The sequence below is a fragment of the Aegilops tauschii genome, chromosome 2 (assembly GCF_002575655.3).
Source record: "Aegilops tauschii subsp. strangulata cultivar AL8/78 chromosome 2, Aet v6.0, whole genome shotgun sequence".
NCBI classification, from domain to species: domain Eukaryota; kingdom Viridiplantae; phylum Streptophyta; class Magnoliopsida; order Poales; family Poaceae; genus Aegilops; species Aegilops tauschii.
In genome coordinates this window covers 348,468,547-348,490,910 of record NC_053036.3, presented here as the reverse complement: position 1 = coordinate 348,490,910, position 22,364 = coordinate 348,468,547, and the positions used below count along the sequence as shown (strand labels likewise).

Sequence of the window (22,364 nt, the reverse complement as noted above, 5' to 3'; positions counted from 1 at the left end):
GCTGCATGGACAGAGGGATATTTTTTATATAAGGGGCAAAGGGATGAGAGGTGTGTTGAACATGTATATACGTATGTAGGTCCGGGTTTTGTATGCCGCACCTGTAGTGTCTCTCTCCCTCTGTATTTACGTGTATCTTGGGAGACAAGACACCGGTCGCACCCCTTGTACCTATATATGTGCCTAGTGCACGATCAATGAGAATATCGCTACACACTATCCCTCTCTTCCAAACATACATGGTATCAGATACCATCACAATTCCTTCATAATCGCTTTCGCAAAACCCTAGCCGCCGCCGCCCCGGGCCGCCGCCGCCATCTGCAGCCACCGCCGCTACCTCCTCCCCACGCCGCAGCCGTCCTCCTCCTGTAGCCGCGCCCTCTCCCAGCCGCCACGCCGCCCCTCTTGCCGCGCCGCCGCAACCCATCCCCAACCCTAGCCGCTGCTCCTCCTCCTCCTCCTTACCGCGCCGCTGCCATGTCCTCCAACGCCTCCGCCTACTCCAACCCCTTCGCCGGGCCAGACCCCGCCGACATCCGTGACATCAGCATCCATGAACGCGTCCCCGTAGTCCTCGATGCCACTGACAACACGTACTTCACGCGGAAGACTTATTTCTCGCTCCTCTTCCGTGAGAACAATCTCGTGGATCACATTGACGGCACCGTCGACTCTCGCGCCATGATGGGCGACTCCGAGTGGACCGCGATCGATGCTACACTCATCCAGTGGTTCTTCACCACCATATCCAAGGACCTATTTCAAATGTTTGCGAGCGATGGTGATGACGCCCGTGCCGTGTGGGTCAAGCTCAACAGCCTCTTCACCGACAACAAGCTTCAGCGCCGCGTTTTTCTGCAGCAGGAATTTTTTGACTGTCATCAGGATGAACAGTCCATCGATGACTACTGTCGCCGCCTAAAGACGTTGGCGGATGAACTCCGCGACATCGGCGCCAAGGTTGATGACGACCTCTGATAACCCACAAGTATAGGGGATCGCAACAGTTTTCGAGGGTAGAGTATTCAACCCAAATTTATTCATTCGACACAAGGGGAGCCAAAGAATGTTCTCAAGTATTAGCAGTTGAGTTGTCAATTCAACCACACCTGGATAACTTAGTATCTGCTGCAAAGTATTTAGTAGCAAAATAATGTGGAAGTAACGGTAACAGTAGCAAAAGTAGTATTTTTGGGTTTTGTAGTGATTGTAACCGTAGCAACGGAAAAGTAAATAAGCGAAGAACAATATGTGAAAAGCTCGTAGGCATTGGATCGGTGATGGAGAGTTATGCCGGATGCGGTTCATCATGTAACAGTCATAACATAGGGTGACACAAAACTAGCTCCAATTCATCAATGTAATGTAGGCATGTATTCCGAATATAGTCATACGTGCTTATGGAAAAGAACTTGCATGACATCTTTTGTCCTACCCTCCCATGGCAGCGGGGTCCTAATGGAAACTAAGGGATATTAAGGCCTCCTTTTAATAGAGTACCAGACCAAAGTATTAACACATAGTGAATACATGAACTCCTCAAACTATGGTCATCACCGGGAGTGGTCCCGATTATTGTCACTTCGGGGTTGCCGGATCATAACACATAGTAGGTGACTATAGACTTGCAAGATAGGATCAAGAACTCACATATATTCATGAAAACATAATAGGTTCAGATCTGAAATCATGGCACTCGGGCCCTAGTGACAAGCATTAAGCATAGCAAAGTCATAGCAACATCAATCTCAGAACATAGTGGATACTAGGGATCAAACCCTACCAAAACTAACTCGATTACATGATAAATCTCATCCAACCCATCACCGTCCAGCAAGCCTACGATGGAATTACTCACGCACGGCGGTGAGCATCATGAAATTGGTGATGGAGGATGGTTGATGATGACGACGGCTACGAATTCCCCTCTCCGGAACCCCGAACGGACTCCAGATCAGCCCTCCCGAGAGGTTTTAGGGCTTGGCGGCAGCTCCGTATCGTAAAACGCGATGAATCCTTCTCCCTGATTTTTTTTTCTCCCCGAACATGAATATATGGAGTTGGAGTTGACGTCGGTGGAGCGTCAGGGGGCCCACGAGGCAGGGGGGCGCGCCCCCCACCCTCGTGGACAGGTGGAGGGCCCCCTGATGTGGATTCTTCTTCCAGTATTTTTATTATTTTTCAAAAATAAGTTCCGTGGAGTTTCAGGTCATTCCGAGAACTTTTGTTTCTGCACATAAATAACACCATGGCAATTCTGCTGAAAATAGCGTCAGTCCGGGTTAGTTCCATTCAAATCATGCAAGTTAGAGTCCAAAACAAGGGCAAAAGTGTTTGGAAAAGTAGATACGACGGAGACGTATCAACTCCCCCAAGCTTAAACCTTTGCTTGTCCTCAAGCAATTCAGTTGATAAACTGAAAGTGATAAAGAAAAACTTTTACAAACCCTGTTTGCTCTTGTTGTTATAAATATGTAAAGCCAGCATTCAAGTTTTCAGCAAAGATTATGACTAACCACATTCACAATAACTCTTAGGTCTCATGTTTACTCATATCAATGGCATAATCAACTAGCGAGCAATAATAATAAATCTCGGATGACAACACTTTCTCAAAACAATCGTAATATGATATAACAGGATGGTATCTCGCTAGATCTTTCTGAGACCACAAAACATAAATGCAGAGCACCTTTAAAGATCTAGGACTGACTAGACATTGTAATTCATGGAAAAAGAGATCCAATCATAGTAATACCCAATATAAATTAACAGTAATGAATGCAAATGACAGCGGTGCTCTCCAGCTGGTGCTTTTTAATAAGAGGGTGATGACTCAGCATAAAAGTAAATAGATAGGCCCTTCGTAGAGGGAAGCAGGGATTTGTAGAGGTGCCAGAGCTCGATTTTAAAGCAGAGATAAATAATATTTTGAGCGGCATACTTTCATTGTCAACATAACAACCAAGAGATGGCGATATCTTCCATGCTACAACCATTATAGGCGGTTCCCAAACAGAATGGTAAAGTTTATACTCCCCCTCCATCAACAAGCATCAATCCATGGCTTGCTTGAAACAACGAGTGCCTCCAACTAACAACAGTCCCGGGGGAGTTTTGTTTGCATTTATTTTGATTTAGTTTGCATAAAGCATGGGACTGGGCATCCCGGTGACCAGCCATTTTCTCGTGAGTGAGGAGCGGAGTCCACTCCTCTTGAGAATAACCCGCCTAACATGGAAGATACGGACAGCCCTAGTTGATACATGAGCTATTCGAGCATACAAAACAGAATTTCATTTGAAGATTTAGAGTTTGGCACATACAAATTTACTTGGAACGGCAGGTAGCTACCGCATATAGGAAGGTATAGTGGACTCATATGGAATAACTTTGGGGTTTAAGGGATTGGATGCACAAGCAGTATTCCCACTTAGTACAAGTGAAGGCTAGCAAAAGACTGGAAAGCGACCAACTAGAGAGCGACAACAGTCATGAACATGCATTAAAATTAATAAACATTGAGTGCAAGCATGAGTAGGATATAATCCACCATGAACATAAATATCGTGAAGGCTATGTTGATTTGTTTCAACTACATGTGTGAACATGTGCCAAGTCGAGTCACTTAAATCATTCAAAGGAGGATACCACCCCATCATACCACATCACAACCATTTTAATAGCATGTTGGCACGCAAGGTAAACCATTATAACTCATAGCTAATCAAGCATGGCATAAGCAAATATGATCTCTAATTGTCATTGCAAACATGTTTATTCATAATAGGCTGAATCAGGAACGATGAACTAATCATATTTACAAAAACAAGAGAGGTCAAGTTCATACTAGCTTCTCTCATCTCAATCAGTCCATCATATATCGTCATAATTGCCTTTCACTTGCACGACCGAACGATGTGAAAATAATAAGAGTGCACGTGCATTGGACTAAGCTGGAATCTGCGAGCATTCAATAAACAGGAGAAGACAAGGCAATATGGGCTATTGGTTAAATCAACAATAATGCATATAAGAGCCACTTCAACAATTTAATCATGGTCTTCTCCTATCGACCCCCAAAGAAAAGAAGAGAAATAAAACTATTTACACGGGAAAGCTCCCAACAAGCAAAAGAAGAACGGGAAATCTTTTTGGGTTTTCTTTTTAATTATTACTACTACAGCAAGAAAAGTAAACTAACTAAAAGCTACACTATTTTTTTGGTTTTCTTAAGGTTTATTAAACACACAAGAAGAAAGCAAGAAAAAGGAAAATAAACTAGCGTGGATATTACAGTGAAAGAGTATGAGCACCGACATCTAGCAATGAGTGTGTGGACATGAATGTAATGTCGATGAGAAATACGTACTCCCCCAAGCTTAGGCTTTTGGCCTAAGTTGGTTTATTGCCACGGATGGCCTGGCGGATATCCAAAGTTATAACCGGGGTCGTACTGAAATGAAGAAGACCTGATTGCCACTGGTTGGCAATCATCTCCGGATCCCACTGGTAATTAGACTGTCGTGGAGGTTCAAATTGTGGTTCCGGCTCCGACTCTGTGGCTGATGTAGGGTTCCGGTAGGCGTGAATGGCCGCCAGCGGAACGAGATACGGACCTGCAGATAAATCAAACAAGGAAGGAGCAGGCAAGGTAATAATCTCAGGGTGATGTTTATCAAAGAACAATTTGTATTTAAGTGCCCCTTCCCTATTCTTAACAATAAAGTCATGTGCTACCATATCTTATAATCTAAATAAATAGTGGGCAGCAATTTTTCTTCTTTTTCATAGTGGCTAATAGGTATGCTATAATATGCAGCAAGGCGTGAAGCATAGACACCTCCAAAGATGGGGCCCTTTGTACGGTTCAGACTTAACCGTTTGGCAATAATACTGCCCATACTAACAGTATTATCACAGAATAAACCATGGAACAAAATAATAATATCAGGAACACTAAGGTTTCCACAGTTTCCGCGACCAATTAAGCAACGACTAGCAAATATTGCAAAATAGCGTAAAACAGGAAAAATGTATGCTAGTAATTCTTGATCGGAAACCTTCCTAGTTTCCCCTACAGTAATAGTGTCAATAAACCCGTCCACATCTTTACGATGTGGTTCCTCTAAACTACCCTCGAAAGGTATTTTGCAAACCTTGCAAAATTCATCTAGTGATATCCTCTTAACCACATCATATAAATGAAACTCTACTGAAGGAGGTGATTCCTTAGGATAATAGTAGAAATTTTGCACAAAAGTATTGGTGAGTAAGAGATACTGTTCGTGTTGGTCGCGGAGGAAGTCGGTGAGGCCTGCATTCTCAACCAATTCATAAAAATCATCATAAATCCCGGCTGCTCTCAAGAAATCATTGGAAGGCCATTCACACGGCCGAACCTCCGCGGTGTGAGGCAGATTATATTTAGGCCTCTCTGCTTCTTCACTTTGCTTTTCCTTTGAGCTCCGGCTCGATGAGCCCCTAAAAAATCTCTTCATTATTTACTGAAAAATTCTGAAATTTTTAGTAACTTCAAATAAAAGTGAACCAAGCTTAACAAAATTGATAGCAACTACTCCTACAAGTGCCTAGAGACTATATCATGCATTAGAACTACTTGGAACCATAAAAATTTGACATGTAAGCTCAAGAACATGGTCACTTAGGCAGCACAAATTTGCAATGAATAAAGCACTAGAACAAAAACTAATTGGACCAATGGAGGAGTCACATACCAAGGAACAATCCCCTCAAGCAGTTTTGTGAAAGGTGCTTTGAGCAAGGAGATCGAAAATCGCAGCAAAATGAGCTAGAACTAGTGCTTGAGCTGGATGGTGATTTTTTTGGGAGGAAGAAGAAGTGTGTGGGTGCAGGAATAAGTGGAGGGGAGCCACCATCGGCCCACGAGGCAGGGGGCGCGCCCTGGACCCTCGTGGCCAGGTGTTTGCTCCCCCTGCTGTGTTCTCAGTGCCAGATATTCTCAAATATTCCAGAAAAATCATATTCCATCTTCAGGGCATTTGGAGAACTTTTATTTTCGGGGTATTTTTATATTGCACGGATAATTTAGAAAACCGACCGAAAAATACTATTTTTGCTTTATTTCAACTAAATAACAGAAAGTAGAGAGAAGGTACAGAAGGTTGTGCTTTCTAACTTCATCCATCTCATGCTCATCAAAAGGAATCCACTAACAAGGTTGATCAAGTCTTGTTAACAAACTCATTCCGACTGACATGGAACCGGAGAAATTTCGAATAACACTGTGTTACGTCAACGGGGATATGCACATCCCCAAAAATAATAATATCATATTTCTTCTTGACAGTAGGTAGAGGAAATTCAAAACCTCCAAAAATAATCGATGGAATTTTTCAATAGAGTTGATATTGTGAACTTGAGGTTGTTTCCTCGGAAAGTGTACCGTATGCTCATTACCATTAACATGAAAAGTGACATTGCCTTTGTTGCAATCAATAATAGCCCCTGCAGTATTCAAAAAAGGTCTTCCAAGAATAATAGACATACTATCATCCTCGGGAATATCAAGAATAACAAAGTCCATCAAAATAGTAACATTTGCAACCACAGCAGGCACATCCTCACAAATACCGACAGGTATAGCAGTTGATTTATCAGCCATTTGCAAAGATATTTCAGTAGGTGTCAACTTATTCAAATCAAGTCTACGATATAAAGAGAGAGGCATAACACTAACACCGGCTCCAAGATCACATAAAGCAGTTCTAACATAATTTCTTTTAATGGAGCATGGTATAGTGGGTACCCCTGGATCTCCTAGTTTCTTTGGTATTCCACCCTTAAAAGTATAATTAGCAAGCATGGTGGAAATTTCAGCTTCCGGTATCTTTCTTTTATTAGTGACAATTTCTTTCATATACTTAGCATAAGGGTTCATTTTGAGCATATCAGTTAATCGCATACGCAAAAAGATAGGTCTAATCATTTCAGCAAAGTGCTCAAAATCCTCATCATCCTTTTTCTTGGATGGTTTGGGAGGAAAAGGCATGGGTTTCTGAACCCATGGCCCCCTTTCTTTACTGTGCTTCCTAGCAATAAAGTCTCTCTTATCATAACGTTGATTCTTTGATTGTGGGTTATCAAGATCAACAGCAGGTTCAATTTCTACATCATTATCATTGCTAGGTTGAGCATCATCATGACCATTATCATTAACATTTTCACTTGGTTCATGTTCATTACCAGACTGTGTTTCAGCATCAGAAATAGAAATATCATTTGGATTCTCAGGTGGTTCAGTAATAGGTTCACTAGAAGTATGCAAAGTCCTATCATTTTTCTTTTTCTTCCTTTTAGAAGGACTAGGTGCATCAATATTATTTCTCTGAGAATCTTGTTCAATTCTCTTAGGGTGGCCTTCAGGACAAAGGTTCCTGAGTCATTTTACCAGTTCTAGTAGCCACTCTAACAGCATAGTCATTATTCTTACTATTTAATTCATTGAGCAAATCATTTTGAGCTTTAAGTACTTGTTCCACTTGAGTGGTAAGCATAGAAGCATGTTTACTAATGAGTTTAAGTTCACCTTTAACTCTAGACATATAATCACCCAAGTGTTCAATCATATAAGCATTTTGTTTTAATTGTCTACCAAAATAAGCATTAAAATCTTCTTTCTTAACCATAAAGTTATCAAATTCATCCAAACATTGGCTAGCAAACTTAGTAGGAGGGATTTCAGCTTTATCATATCTATAGAGAGAATTTACCTTTACTACCTGTGTCGGGTTATCAAGACCATGCGTATCTTCAATAGGTGAAAGATTAAGATCATATGTTTCTTCAACAGGCGGTAAATTAAGACCATGTATTTCTTCAATAGGAGGTAAATTCTTAACATCTTCAGCTTTAATACCTTTTTCTTTCATAGATTTCTTTGCCTCTTGCATATCTTCAGGACTGAGAAATAGAACACCTCTCTTCTTCGGAGTTGGTTTAGGAATAGGCTCAGGAGTTGACTCAGGAAGTGTCCAATTATTTTCATTTGTCAACATATTATTCAATAGAATCTCATCTTCTTCCGGTGTTCTTTCCCTGAAAACAGAACCAACACAACTATCCAGGTAATCTCTGGAAGCATCGATTAGTCCATTATAAAAGATATCAAGTATTTCATTTTTCTTAAGAGGATGATCAGGAAAAGCATTAAGTAATTGGAGAAGCCTCCCCCAAGCTTGTGGGAGACTCTCTTCTTCAATTTGCACAAAATTATATATATCCCTTAAGGCAGCTTGTTTCTTATGAGCAGGGAAATATTTAGCAGAGAAGTAATAAATCATATCCTGGGGACTACGCACACAACCAAGATCAAGAGAATTAAACCATGTCTTAGCATCACCATTTAATGAGAACGGAAATATTTGAAGGATATAAAAGTAACGAGATCTCTCATCATTAGTGAACAGGGTGGCTATATCATTTAATTTAGTAAGATGTGCCACAACAGTTTCAGATTCATAACCATAAAAAGGATCAGACTCAACCAAAGTAATTATATCAGGATCAACAGAGAATTCATAATCCTTATCAGTAACACAGATAGGTGAAGTAGCAAAAGCAGGGTCAGGTTTCATTCTAGCATTAAGAGATTGCTGCTTCCATTTAGCTAGTAACTTCTTAAGATCACTTCTATTATTGCAAGCAAGAATGGCTCTAGCAGATTCTTCATCCAGAACATAACCCTCAGGCACAACAGGAAATTCATATTTATTAGGGGGATAGTCTTCATCATCACTATCTTCAATATTATCAGTTTCAAGAATTTCATTCTCTCTAGCCCTAGCAAGTTGTTCATCAAGAAATTCACCAAGTGGCACAGTAGTATCAAGCATAGAAGTAGTTTCATCATAAGTATCATGCATAGTAGAAGTGGCATCATCAATAACATGCGACATATCAGAATTAATAGCAGAAGCAGGTTTAGGTGTCGCAAGCTTACTCAAAAAAGAGGGTGAATCAAGTGCAGAGCTAGATGGCAGTTCCTTACCTCCCCTCGTAGTTGAGGGATAAATTTTTGTTTTTGCGTCTTTCAAGTTCTTCATAGTGACGAGCAGATATAAATCCCAAGTGACTCAAAGAATAGAGCTATGCTCCCCTGCAACAGTGCCAGAAAATAGTCTTGATAACCCACAAGTATAGGGGATCGCAACAGTTTTCGAGGGTAGAGTATTCAACCCAAATTTATTGATTCGGCACAAGGGGAGCCAAAGAATATTCCCAAGTATTAGCAGTTGAGTTGTCAATTCTACCACACCTGGATAACTTAGTATCTGCAGCAAAGTATTTAGTAGCAAAATAATGTGGAAGTAACGGTAACAGTAGCAAAAGTAGTATTTTTGGGTTTTGTAGTGATTGTAACCGTAGCAACAGAAAAGTAAATAAGCGAAGAACAATATGTGAAAAGCTCGTAGGCATTGGATCGGTGATGGAGAATTATGCCGGATGCGGTTCATCATGTAACAGTCATAACATAGGGTGACACAAAACTAGCTCCAATTCATCAATGTAATGTAGGCATGTATTCCGAATATAGTCATACGTGCTTATGGAAAAGAACTTGCATGACATCTTTTGTCCTACCCTCCCATGGCAGCGGGGTCCTAATGGAAACTAAGGGATATTAAGGCCTCCTTTTAATAGAGTACCGGACGAAAGCATTAACACATAGTGAATACATGAACTCCTCAAACTATGGTCATCACCGGGAGTGGTCCCGATTATTGTCACTTCGGGGTTGCCGGATCATAACACATAGTAGGTGACTATAGACTTGCAAGATAGGATCAAGAACTCACATATATTCATGAAAACATAATAGGTTCAGATCTGAAATCATGGCACTCAGGCCCTAGTGACAAGCATTAAGCATAGCAAAGTCATAGAAACATCAATCTCAGAACATAGTGGACACTAGGGATCAAACCCTAACAAAACTAACTCGATTACATGATAAATCTCATCCAACCCATCACCGTCCAGCAAGCCTACGATGGAATTACTCACGCACGGCGGTGAGCATCATGAAATTGGTGATGGAGGATTGTTGACGGCGATGGATTCCCCTCTCCGGAGCCCTGAACGGACTCCAGATCAGCCCTCCCGAGAGGTTTTAGGACTTGGCGGCGGCTCCGTTCCGTATCGTAAAACACGATGAATCCTTCTCCCTGATTTTTTCTCCCCGAACACGAATATATGGAGTTGGAGTTGAGGTCGGTGGAGCGTCAGGGAGCCCACGAGGCAGGGGCGCGCGCCCCCCACCCTCGTGGACAGGTGGAGGCCCCCTGACGTGGATTCTTCTTCCAGTATTTTTATTATTTTCCAAAAATAAGTTCCGTGGAGTTTCAGGTCATTCCGAGAACTTTTGTTTTTGCACATAAATAACACCATGGCAATTCTGCTGAAAACAGCGTCAGTCCAGGTTAGTTCCATTCAAATCATGCAAGTTAGAGTCCAAAACAAGGGCAAAAGTGTTTGGAAAAGTAGATATGACGGAGACGTATCAACCTCCTCCTCAGCGCACTCACCGCCGGCCTCAACGAGGACTTTGGCAACGCCGCCTCCAACCTCACCTTGATGCTGGAGCGCTCCTTCCCCAAGTTTGTGGCGTACTTGCGGTTGGAGGAGCGCCGGACGAAGGGGGTGAAGAAGAGCGTGCAGCACCACACCCTCACCGCCGGCACCTCTCGCGGTGCCCCGCGGCCACACGCCCTGTCTGCGCCGCAGCAGCAGCCGCCCCCGCGCCCCCGGGGTTCTTCACCATCCCGCCCGCGCCCCTCCCGCCGCTCCCCAGCAGCAACAGGGTGACGGGCGGCGCGGGAACCGCCGCGGGGGCGGGCGCAAGCAACAGTAGCAGGCGCACCGGGGGGGATCATCAGCAGCAGGCCACCCCACCATGGACCTACGGCACCAACCCGTGGACGGGTGTCGTTCACGCATACTCGATGTCGGTTCCCCAGCCTCCCGCCCCGGGCATTGTTGGGCCCCGTACGATGAGCCACCATGCGTACCTGGCCGCGCCCGGCGCCGCCCCCTACCCGACGCTACCTGCATCGCCGGCCATGTGAGGCTATGGCGCCGCCCCCGCGCCTCGTTATGGCGGGCTCTACCTGCCCCAGGTGCCGCCGCCGTGGGATCCCGCCCTCCTCGCCGCCCTGCACTCGGCTCCGTCACCTAGCAACTATGGTGGCGGCGGTGACTGGTATATGGACTCGGGCACCACTCCTCATATGGCATCACATCCCGGTAACCTCACGTCATCCACTCCCATTCATACTCCCACTCGCATCACCATTGGTAACGGTTCCTCTTTACCCATTACAATGTTGGGAAACGTTGCATGGAAAACAAACAAAAAATCTATGCACACACAATGATCTATCCATGGAGCTACATAGAAACGAGGGGGAGAGTGTGTCTACGTACCCTCGTAGACTGCAAGCGGAAGCGTTTGTCAACGTGGTTGATGTAGTCGAACTTCTTCGCGCATCAACCGATCAAGTACCTAACGCACGACACCTCCGCGTTCTGCACACGTTCAGCTCGGTGATGTCCCTCGCCTTGTTGATCCAGCAAGACGTTGAGGTAGTAGATGAGTTCTGTCAGCACAACTACGTGGTGACGGTGATGGTGAAGTGATCCTCGCAGGGCTTCAACTAAGCAGTACGAAAATATGACCGAGGGTGTAAACGGTGGAGGGGTGCGCCGCACACGGCTAGGCAATTGTCTGGGGTGTGCTAGGGGAGCCCCCCACATATATATAGGTGGGAGGGAGAGGGGAGAGGCCAGGAGGTGCCCCAAGTAGGACCGAATCCTACTTGGGTTCCTCCTAGGCCGGCCGCCCCCTTCCTTATTTACCGGAGGGGGGAGGAAAGAGGAGGGAGGAGGGAAGGAAGGGGGAGGCCGAATCCCCCCTTTCCTTCTCCCTTCCCCTCTTTCCTTCTCCTCTGGTTCGGCCCATATGGGGGGTGCACCAGCCCCTTGTGGCTGGTGCGTTTCCCCTCTTGGCCCATAAGGCCCATATCTTTTGCCGGGGGTGCCCGGAACCCCTTCCGGTGACCCGATATGTACCCGGTACCCCCCGGAACACTTCTGGTGTCCGAATACTATCGTCCTATATATCAATCTTTACCTCTCAACCATTTCGAGACTCCTCATCATGTCCGTGATCTCATCCAGGACTCCGAACAACATTCAGTCACCAAATCACATAACTCATACAATATAATATCGTCATCGAACGTTAAGCGTGCGGACCCTATGGGTTCGAGAACTATGTAGACATGACTGAGACACCTCTCCGGGCAATAAAAAATAGCAGAAGCTGGATGCCCATATTGGCTCCTACATATTCTACGAATATCTTTATCGGTCAAACCGTTATGACAACATACGTTATTCCCTTTGTCCATCGGTATGTTACTTGCCCGAGATTCGATCGTCAGTATCTTCATACCTTGTTCAATCTTGTTACCGGCAAGTCTCTTTACTCATTCCGTAATACATCACCTAGTGAGTAACTCCTTGTCACTTGCTTGCAAGCTTATGATGTGTATTACCGAGAGGGCACACAGATACCTCTCCGATACTCGGAGTGACAAATCCAAATCTCGATCTATGCCAACTCAACAAACACCTTCGGAGATACCTGTAGAGCATCTTTATAATCACCCAGTTACGTTGTGACGTTTGATAGCACACAAGGCATTCCTCCGGTATCCGGGAGTTGAATAATCTCATAGTCGAAGGAATATGTATTTGACATGAAGAAAGCAATAGAAATAAAATGAACGATCATTATGCTAAGCTAACGGATGGGTCTTGTCTATCACATCATTCTCCTAATGATGTGATCCCGTTATCAAATGACAACTCATGTCAATGGTTAGGAAACCTTAACCATCTTTGATCAACGAGCTAGTCTAGTAGAGGCTCACTAGGGACACGGTGTTTGTTTATGTATTCACACATGTATTAAGGTTTTCGATCAATACAATTCTAGCATGAATAATAAACCTTTATCATGAATAAGGAAATATAATATAACAACTTTATTATTGCCTCTAGGGCATATTTCCTTCATACACATGTCGGTTATATGTCGTTTACCGAGGTCTTTCATTGAAAAACTCTTATTCAAGTATCCTTTTATGCTTTCCAGAAATTCTATATCATTTCCAATCAACAATATGTCATCTACATATAATATCAGAAATGCTATAGAGCTCCCACTCACTTTCTTGTAATATAGGCTTCACCATAAGTCTGTATAAACCATATGCTTTGATCACCTCATCAAAGCGTATATTCCAACTCTGAGATGCTTGCACCAGTCCATAGATGGATCACTGGAGCTTGTATTCTTTGTTAGCACCTTTAGGATCAACAAAATCTTCTGATTGCATCATATGCAACTCTTCATTAAGATTTCCATTAAGGAGTGCAGTTTTGACGTCCATTTGCTAACATGATTCGGACAGACTTAAGCATCGCTACGGGTGAGAAAGTCTCATCGTAGTCAACCCCTTGAACTTGTCGAAAACCTTTTGCGACAATTCGAGCTTTGTAGATGGTGACATTACCATCAACGTTTGTCTTCTTCTTGAAGATCCATTTATTCTCAATGGCTTGCCGATCATCGGGCAAGTCCACCCAAGTCCACACTTTGTTCTCATACATGGATCCTATCTCAGATTTCATGGCCTCAAGCCATCTGTCGGAATCTGGGCTCATCATAGCTTCTTCATAGTTCGTAGGTTTGCCTTGGTCTAGTAACATGACTTCCGGGACAGGATTACCGTACCACTCTGGTGCGGAACGTGCTCTGTTCGACCTACGAGGTCTAGTAGTAACTTGATCTGAAGTTTCATGATCATCATCATTAGCTTCCTCTCTAGCTAGTTGGTGTCGGCATCACGGGAACGGATTTCTCTGATGTGCTACTTTCCAAATTGAGAGAAGGTACAATTACCTTATCAAGTTCTACTTTCCTCCCACTCACTTCTTTCGAGAGAAACTCCTTTCTCTAGAAATGCTCCATTCTTGGCAACAAAGATCTTGCCTTCGGATCTGTGGTAGAAGGTGTACCCAATTGTTCTCTTAGGGTATCCTATGAAGATGCACTTCTCCGATTTGGGTTTGAGCTTATCAGGCTGAAGCCTTTTGACATAAGTGCAACCCCAAACTTTAAGAAATGACAGCTTAGGTTTCTTGCCAAACAACAGTTCATACGGCGTCGTCTCAATGGATTTAGACAGTGCCCTATTTAATGTGAATGCGGCTGTCTCTAATGCATAACCCCAAAACGGTAGTGGTAAATCGGTAAGAGACATCATAGATCGCACCATATCTAATAAAGTACGGTTACAACGTTCGGACACACCATTACGATGTGGTGTTCGAGGTGGCGTGAGTTGTGAAACAATTCCACATTGTTTTAAATGAAGGCCAAACTCGTAACTCAAATATTTGCATCCGCGATCAGATCGTAGAAATTTTATTTTTCTTGTTACGATGATTCTCCACTTCACTCTGAAATTATTTGAACTTTTCAAATGTTTCATACTTGTGTTTCATCAAGTAGATATACCCATACCTACTCAAATCATCTGTGAAGGTTAGAAAATAACGAACCCGCCGCGTGCCTTAACACTCATCGGACCGCATACATCGGTATGTATTATTTCCAATAAGTTATTAGCTCGCTCCATTGTTCCGGGGAGGAGAGTTTAGTCATATTGCCCATGAGGCATGGTTCGCAAGTATGAAATGATTCATAATCAAGTGATTCCAAAAATCCATCTGCATGGAGTTTCTTCATGCGCTTTACACCAATATGACCTAAACGGAGTGCCACAAGTATGTTGCACTATCATTATCAACTTTGCATCTTTTGGCATCAATATTATGAACATGTGTATCACTACAATCGAGATTCAATAAAACACTCCCCTTGGGTGTATGACCACAGAAGGTTTTATTCATGTAAATAGAACAACAATTATTCTCTGACTTAAATGAATAACCGTATTGCTATAAATATTATCTAATCATATTCATGCTTAACGCAAACACCAAATAACATTTATTATAGGTTCAACACTAATCCCGAAGGTAGAGGGAGTGTGCGATGGTGATCGTATCAACCTTATAATTACTTCCAACACACATCGTCACTTCGCTCTTAACTAGTCTCTGTTCATTCTGCAACTCTTGTTTCAAGTTACTAATCTCAGGAACTGAACCGGTATCAAATACCCAGGGGTTGCTATGAACACTAGTAAATTACACATCAATAACATGTATATTATAGATACCTTTGTTCACATTGCCATCCTTCTTATCCGCCAAGTATTTGGGGTAGTTCCGCCTCCAGTGACCATTTCCTTTGCTGTAGAAGCACTCAATTTCAGGCTTGGGTCTAGCTTTGGGCTTCTTGATGTTCCGTGTCTTTCCCTTGCTCTTTTACTTGAAACTAGTGGTCTTGTCAACCATCAACACTTGATGCTCTTTCTTGATTTCTACCTTCATCGATTTCAGCATCGCGAAGTGCTCGGGAATCATTTTCATCATCCCTTGCATATTATAGTTCATCACAAAGTTCTTGTAGCTTGGTGATAGTGACTAAAGAACTCTGTCAATCACTATCTTATCTGGAAGATTAACTCCCACTTGATTCAAGCGATTGTAGTACCCAGACATTCTGAGAACATGGTCACTGGCTGAGCTATTCTCCTCCATCTTGTAGGCAAAGTACTTGTCAGAGGTCTCATACCTCTCGACACGGGCCTGAGCCTGAAATACCAATTTTCAGTTCTTGGGACATCTTATATGCTTCATGGTGTTCAAAACATTTTTGAAGTCCCGGTTCTAAGCCGTAAAGCATGGTGCACTAAACTATTAAGTAGTCATCATATCAAGCTTGCCAAACGTTCATAATGTCTGCATCTGCTCGTGCAATAGGTATGTCACCTAGCGGTGCATCAAGGACATAATTCTTCTGTGCAGCAAATGAGGATAATCCTCAGATCACGAACCTAGTCCGCATCATTGCTACTATCATATTTCAACTTAGTTTTCTCTAGGAGCATATCAAAAATATGGGAGCTAAAACGCGAGCTATTGATCTACAACATAGATTTGCAAAACTATCAAGACTAAGTTCATGATAAATTAAGTTCAATTAATCAAATTACTAATGAACTCCCACTTAAATAGACATCCATCAAGTCATCTAAGTGATACATGATCAAAATCAACTAACCCATGTCCGATCATCATGTGGGATGGGGTAGTCATCAATGGTGAACATCTCTATGTTGATCATATCTAGTATATGATTCACGTTCGACCTTTTGGTCTCCAGTGTTCCGAGGCCATGTCTGTACATGCTAGGCTCATCAAGTTTAACCCAAGTATTCCGCATGTGCAAAATTGTCTTGCACCCGTTGTATGTGAACGTAGAGTCTATCACACCCGATCATCACGTGGTGTCTCAACACGACGAACAGTAGCAACACTGCATACTTGGGGAGAACACTTTTACCTTGAAATTTAGTTAAGGCATCATCTTATAATGCTACCGTCGTACTAAGCAAAATAAGATGCATAAAAGATAAACATCACATGCAATCAAAATATGTGACATGATATGGCCATCATCATCTTGTGCTTTTGATCTCCATCTCCAAAGCATCGTCATGATCTCCATCGTCACCGGCTCGACACCTTGATCTCCATCGTTGCATCGTGGTCGTTTCGCCAAGTATTGCTTCTACAACTATTGCTAACGCATAGTGATAAAGTAAATCAATTTCATGGCGTTTGCATTTCATACAATAAAGAGACAACCATAAGGCTCCTGCCGGTTGCCGATAACTTTTACAAAACATGATCATCTCATACAATAATGTATATCACATCACAACATGCCCTGCAAAAACAAGTTAGACGTCCTCTACTTTGTTGCTGCAAGTTGTACGTGGCTGCTACGGGCTTCTAGTAAGAACCGTTCTTACCTATGCATCAAACCACAATGGTGTTTCGTCAAGTTTGTTGTTTTAACCTTCTTCAAGGACCGGCCGCGGTCAAATTCGATTCAACTAAAGTAGGAGAAACAAACACCCGCCAGCCACCTTTATGCAAAACTAGTTGCATGTCTGTCGGTGGAACCGGTCTCATGTGCGTGGACATGTAAGGTTGGTCCGAGCCGCTTCATCCCACAATACCGCCGAATCAAAATAAGACATTGGTGGTAAGTAGTATGACTATCACCGCCCACAACTCTTTGTGTTCTACTCATGCTTATCATCTATGCATAAACCTGGCTCTGATACCACTGTTGGAAAATGTTGCATGGAAAACAAAAAAAATTCTACGCACACGCAATGATCTATCCATGGAGATGCATAGCAACGAGGGGGAGAGTGTGTCTACATACCCTCATAGACCGTAAGCGGAAGCGTTTCTCAATGCGGTTGATGTAGTCGAACTTCTTCGCGCTTCAACCGATCAAGTACCGAATGCACGACACCTCCTTGTTCTGCACACGTTCAGCTCCGTGACGTCCCTCGCCTTCTTGATCCAGCAAGACATTGAGGTAGTAGATGAGTTCCGTCAGCACGACAGCGTGGTGGCGGTGATGGTGAAGTGATCCTCGCAGGGCTTCGCCTAAGCACTATGAAAATGTGACCGAGGGTGTAAAGGGGGCGCCGCACACGGCTAGGAAATTGTCTGGTGTGTGCTAGGGGCGCCCCCCACATATATATAGGTGGGAGGGAGAGGGGAGAGGCTAGGAGGCGCCCCAAGTAGGATCGAATCCTACTTGGGTTCCTCCTAGGCCGACCGCCCCCTTCATTATTTACTGGAGGGGGAAGGAAAGAGGAGGGAGGAGGGAAGGAAGGGGGAGGCTGAATCCCCCCTTCCTTCTCCCTTCCCCTCTTTCCTTCTCCTTTGATTCTGCCCATAAGCGCACCAGCCCCTTGTGGGTGGTGCGTTTCCCCTCTTGGCCCATAAGGCCCATATCTTTTGCCGGGGGTGCCCGGAATCCCTTCCGGTGACCCGATATGTACCCGGTACCCCCCAGAACACTTCCGGTGTCCAAATACTATCGTTCTATATATCAATCTTTACCTCTCGACCATTTCGAGACTCCTCGTCATGTCCGTGATCTCATCCGGGACTCCAAACAACATTCGGTCACCAAATCACATAACTCATATAATATAATATCATCATCGAACGTTAAGCGTGCGGACCCTACGGGTTCGAGAACTATGTAGACATGACCGAGACACCTCTCCAGTCAATAACCAATAGCAGAACCTGGATGCCCATATTGGCTCCTACATATTCTGTGAAGAACTTTATCGGTCAAACCGTTATGACAACATACGTTATTCCCTTTGTCCATCGGTATGTTACTTGCCGAGATTCGATCGTCGATATCTTCATACCTAGTTCAATCTCGTTACCGGCAAGTCTCTTTACTCGTTCCGTAATACATCACCTCGTGAGTAACTCCTTAGTCATTTGCTTGCAAGCTTATGATGTGTATTACCGAGAGGGCCCAGAGATACCTCTCCGATACTCAGAGTGACAAATCCTAATCTCGATCTATGCCAACTCAACAAACACCTTCGGAGATACCTGTAGAGCACCTTTATAATTACCCAGTTATGTTGTGACATTTAATCGCACACAAGGCATTCCTCCGGTATCCGGGAGTTGCATAATCTCATAGTCGAAGGAATATGTATTTGACATGAAGAAAGCAATAGCAATAAAACTGAACGATCATTACGCTAAGCTAACAGATGGGTCTTGTCCATCACATCATTCTCCTAATGATGTGATCCCATTATCAAATGACAACTCATGTCAATGGTTAGGAAACCTTAACCATCTTTGATCAACGAGCTAGTCTAGTAGAGGCTCACTAGGGACACGGTGTTTGTTTATGTATTCACACATGTATTAAGGTTTCCGATCAATACAATTCTAGCATGAATAATAAACCTTTATCATGAATAAGGAAATATAAAATAACAACTTTATTATTGCCTCTAGGGGATATTTCCTTCATACACATGTCAGTCATATGTAGTTTCCTTACACTTCTACTCCTATTAACATGTCCAATGTTCTTGTTTCTCCTGACTTAGTCATAAACCTTGTCTTTGTTCGTCGCCTTGCTCGTGAGAATCCTATTACTATTGAATTTCACGATGTTGGCTTTTCTGTGAAGGACACCCGTACACGGATGGTACTCCACCGATGTGATAGCCCCGACAAGCTCTACCCGGTGCATCCTTCCGCTGCCACCCGTCCAGCCAGTCTCGCCGCTAGCGTTGATCTTTGACACGCCCGTCTTGGTCATCCCAACTCCACCGTTTTGCGTCAGATTCTTCAGAGTTTTTCATTCTCATGTAATAAGGTTGACAACCACACTAGTGAGGCCTGCCGTCTCGGCAAGCACGTTCGTGTTCCCTTTAGAGAGTCTACCAACATTTCCACTTTTCTGTTTTAGTTATTGCATAGTGATGTTTGGACGTCCCCGGTTGCAAGCAACACGGGTTATCTATCCTATTTGGTGATATTGGATGATTTTTCTCATTATGTGTGGACATTTCCTCTTCATCGCAAGTCCGACGCTCTTGCCACACTCACCACTTTTTACTCCTACGTCACCACACAGTTTGGTCATCCTATCCTTGCCCTACAAACTAACAACGGAAAAGAGTTTGACAACGTTGTCGTCCGTAACCTCCTCACTTCTCACGGCACCATCTTTCGCCACACTTGTCCTTACACTTCCCAACAAAATGGCGGCGCCGAATGCGTCATTCACACTCTTAACGACTGCGTCCGCACATTGCTCTTCCACTCCAACTTGCCTCCTCGGTTCTGGCTGGACGCTCTTGCCATCGCCAGCCTCCTCATTAACATCCGTCCGTGTGGCCCTCGCTGGAACTATGCTCCTCACCAGCTCCTCTTCGGTGCGGCTCCATCTTATGATGGCTTCGCATCTTCGGGTGCCTCTATTATCCTAGCACCGCCTCCACCACTCCTCACAAACTCGCTCCCCGGCCAGCTCCTTGCATCTCTCTCGGTTACCCTCCCAACACCAAAGGTTACCGGTGCTATGATCCAGTGTCCCACCGTGTTTATACATGGCGGCACGTGTACTTTGATGAGCTAGTGTTCCCATTTCAGTAGATACCATCCCTCCCGACGCAGTCCTCGATGACTCCCGTGGCGCGGCTCGCCCCTGCCACCACCTACGGCGAGTCGCCCCCTTCACCGAGCCGTGCCCCAGCCCTGGCCCTGCCTGCGCGCCCCACGCCATCGGGTCCGGCCACCCCCTCCAGCAGTGCCTCGGGTGAGGCCGCCCCCTCGGGCGCCCCCGCCGACTCGTCCTTGGGCACCCCCTCGGGTGCCCCCGTGAGCACTCCCGTTGCCGCGGGCCCTGGCGCCTCCTCGGGTGTCCCCGCCACGGACCCCACGGAGTCATCGGAGACCGGCTCGACCTCCTGCTTGCCGGTCTCTCCTTCGGCTCCGCAGGCGGTGGCTGCACCCCTCACCGGTGTGGTCACTAGGGCTCGGACTGGGATGTTTCGTCTGAGCACTCGCTACACCTCCGACGAGTACGCGTGTGTCGCGTCTACCTCGGCCCCGTCCCCGCTGCTACCTCTGCTCGCGCTGCCTTTCGGGATCCGAACTGGCTTGCTGCGATGCGTGCGGAGTTCGACGCTCTGCAGCGCAAACGTACGTGGCAGCTTGTCCCGCGGCCTCCCCGCGCCAATGTTATCACTGGCAAGTGGGTCTTCCGCCACAAGACTCACCCCGATGGTTCCCTCGAGCGCTATAAGGCGCGGTGGGTGGTGTGCGGCTTTCGACAGCGCCGGCGTGAACTTCACCGACACCTTTGCCCTGGTTGTAAAACCGGGCACGATTCGCGCCGTTCTTCAACTGGCTGTCTCTCTCCAACTGGTTGTCTCTCGCACTTGGCCTGTTCACCAGCTCGACGTGTCCAATGCCTTCTTGCATGGTCACCTCGACGAGCAGGTGTTCTGTCAGCAGCCCACTGGTTTTGTCAACGCCGCCTATCCGGACCACGTGTGCTTGCTCTCCCGTTCTCTTTATGGGTTGAAGCAGGCACCTCGGGCCTGGTACCAGCGGATCATGGCCTTCCTTCAGCAGCAGGGGTTCCGGTCCACATGGTTCGATGCCTTCCTGTTTGTTTATCACCAGGGCGCCGCTACTCCGTACCTTCTCCTGTACGTCGACGGCATCATCCTAACTGCGTCCTCGTCGGCGCTACTTCAGCCGATCACCACTCGCCTTGGCACTGATTTCTCCCTCAAGGACTTGGGGGCTCTCCACTACTTCCTCGGCATCGAGGTCGTTCGCCGTGCCACTGGCTTCTTTCTGTATCAGCAGAAATACGCCTATGAGCTTCTGGAGCGAGCCGGCATGCTTAACTACATGCCTGCTTCCATGCCTGTCGACATGAAGGCTAAGGTGCCCGCCGTCGAGGGATCTCCGGTGTCCGACGCTCCCTTGTACCGCTCCATCATCGGTGCTCTTCAGTACCTCACGCTGACACGGCCGGATATTCAGTATGTTGTTCAGCAGGTGTGCCTCCACATGCATGCCCCTCGTGACACCCACTGGGCTCTGGTGAAACGTATCCTCCGGTACATACGTGGCACCACGGCTATGGGTCTCACCCTGACGGCATCCCCCGACACCAGCCTCGTCGCCTACTCCGACGCCGACTGGGCTAGGTGTCCCGACACTCGGCGCTCCACTTCCGGCTACTGTGTCTACCTCAGGCCCTCTCTGATTTCGTGGTCGTCTAAACGACAACGCACGGTCTCACAATCGAGCACCGGGGCCGAGTACAGGGTGGTGGCCAACACCGTCGCGGAGTGCTCCTGGCTACGACAACTTCTTCAGGAGTTGCTATGTGAGGTTCCCAAGGCCACGCTTGTCTACTGTGACAACGTCTCTGCGGTCTACCTCGTTGCCAACCCTGTTCATCATCGTCGGACAAAGCATATTGAGCTCAACATCCACTTCGTTCGGGAGCATGTCGCACTTGGTCGTATTCGAGTTTTGCATGTGCCCACCGATCAGCAGTTTGCCGATGTTATGACGAAGGGACTACCTACCTCGACTTTCGAGGCCTTTCGGTCTAGGTGTAGGTCTGGGTTTTGTATGCCGCACCTGTAGTGTCTCTCTCCCTCTGTATTTATGTGTATCTTGGGAGACAAGACACCGGTCGCACCCCTTGTACCTATATATGTGCCTAGTGCACG

At 45.4% G+C, this 22,364-nt stretch overlaps 1 protein-coding gene across 1 annotated transcript; it reads left to right on the top strand.

Moving 5' to 3' along the window:
* The first annotated feature begins 480 nt into the window (after positions 1 to 480).
* LOC109782462 (uncharacterized) lies at positions 481 to 981 on the top strand. The gene has a single exon (XM_020341082.1). It carries the CDS (start codon positions 481 to 483, stop codon positions 979 to 981), a length of 501 nt encoding a protein of 166 aa, XP_020196671.1.
* Positions 982 to 22,364: the final 21,383 nt, after the last annotated feature.

Coding starts and splice junctions, on each gene's coding strand:
- LOC109782462 (XM_020341082.1), top strand. CDS start 481: ATGTCCTCCAACGCCTCCGCCTACTCCAACCCCTTCGCCGGGCCAGAC.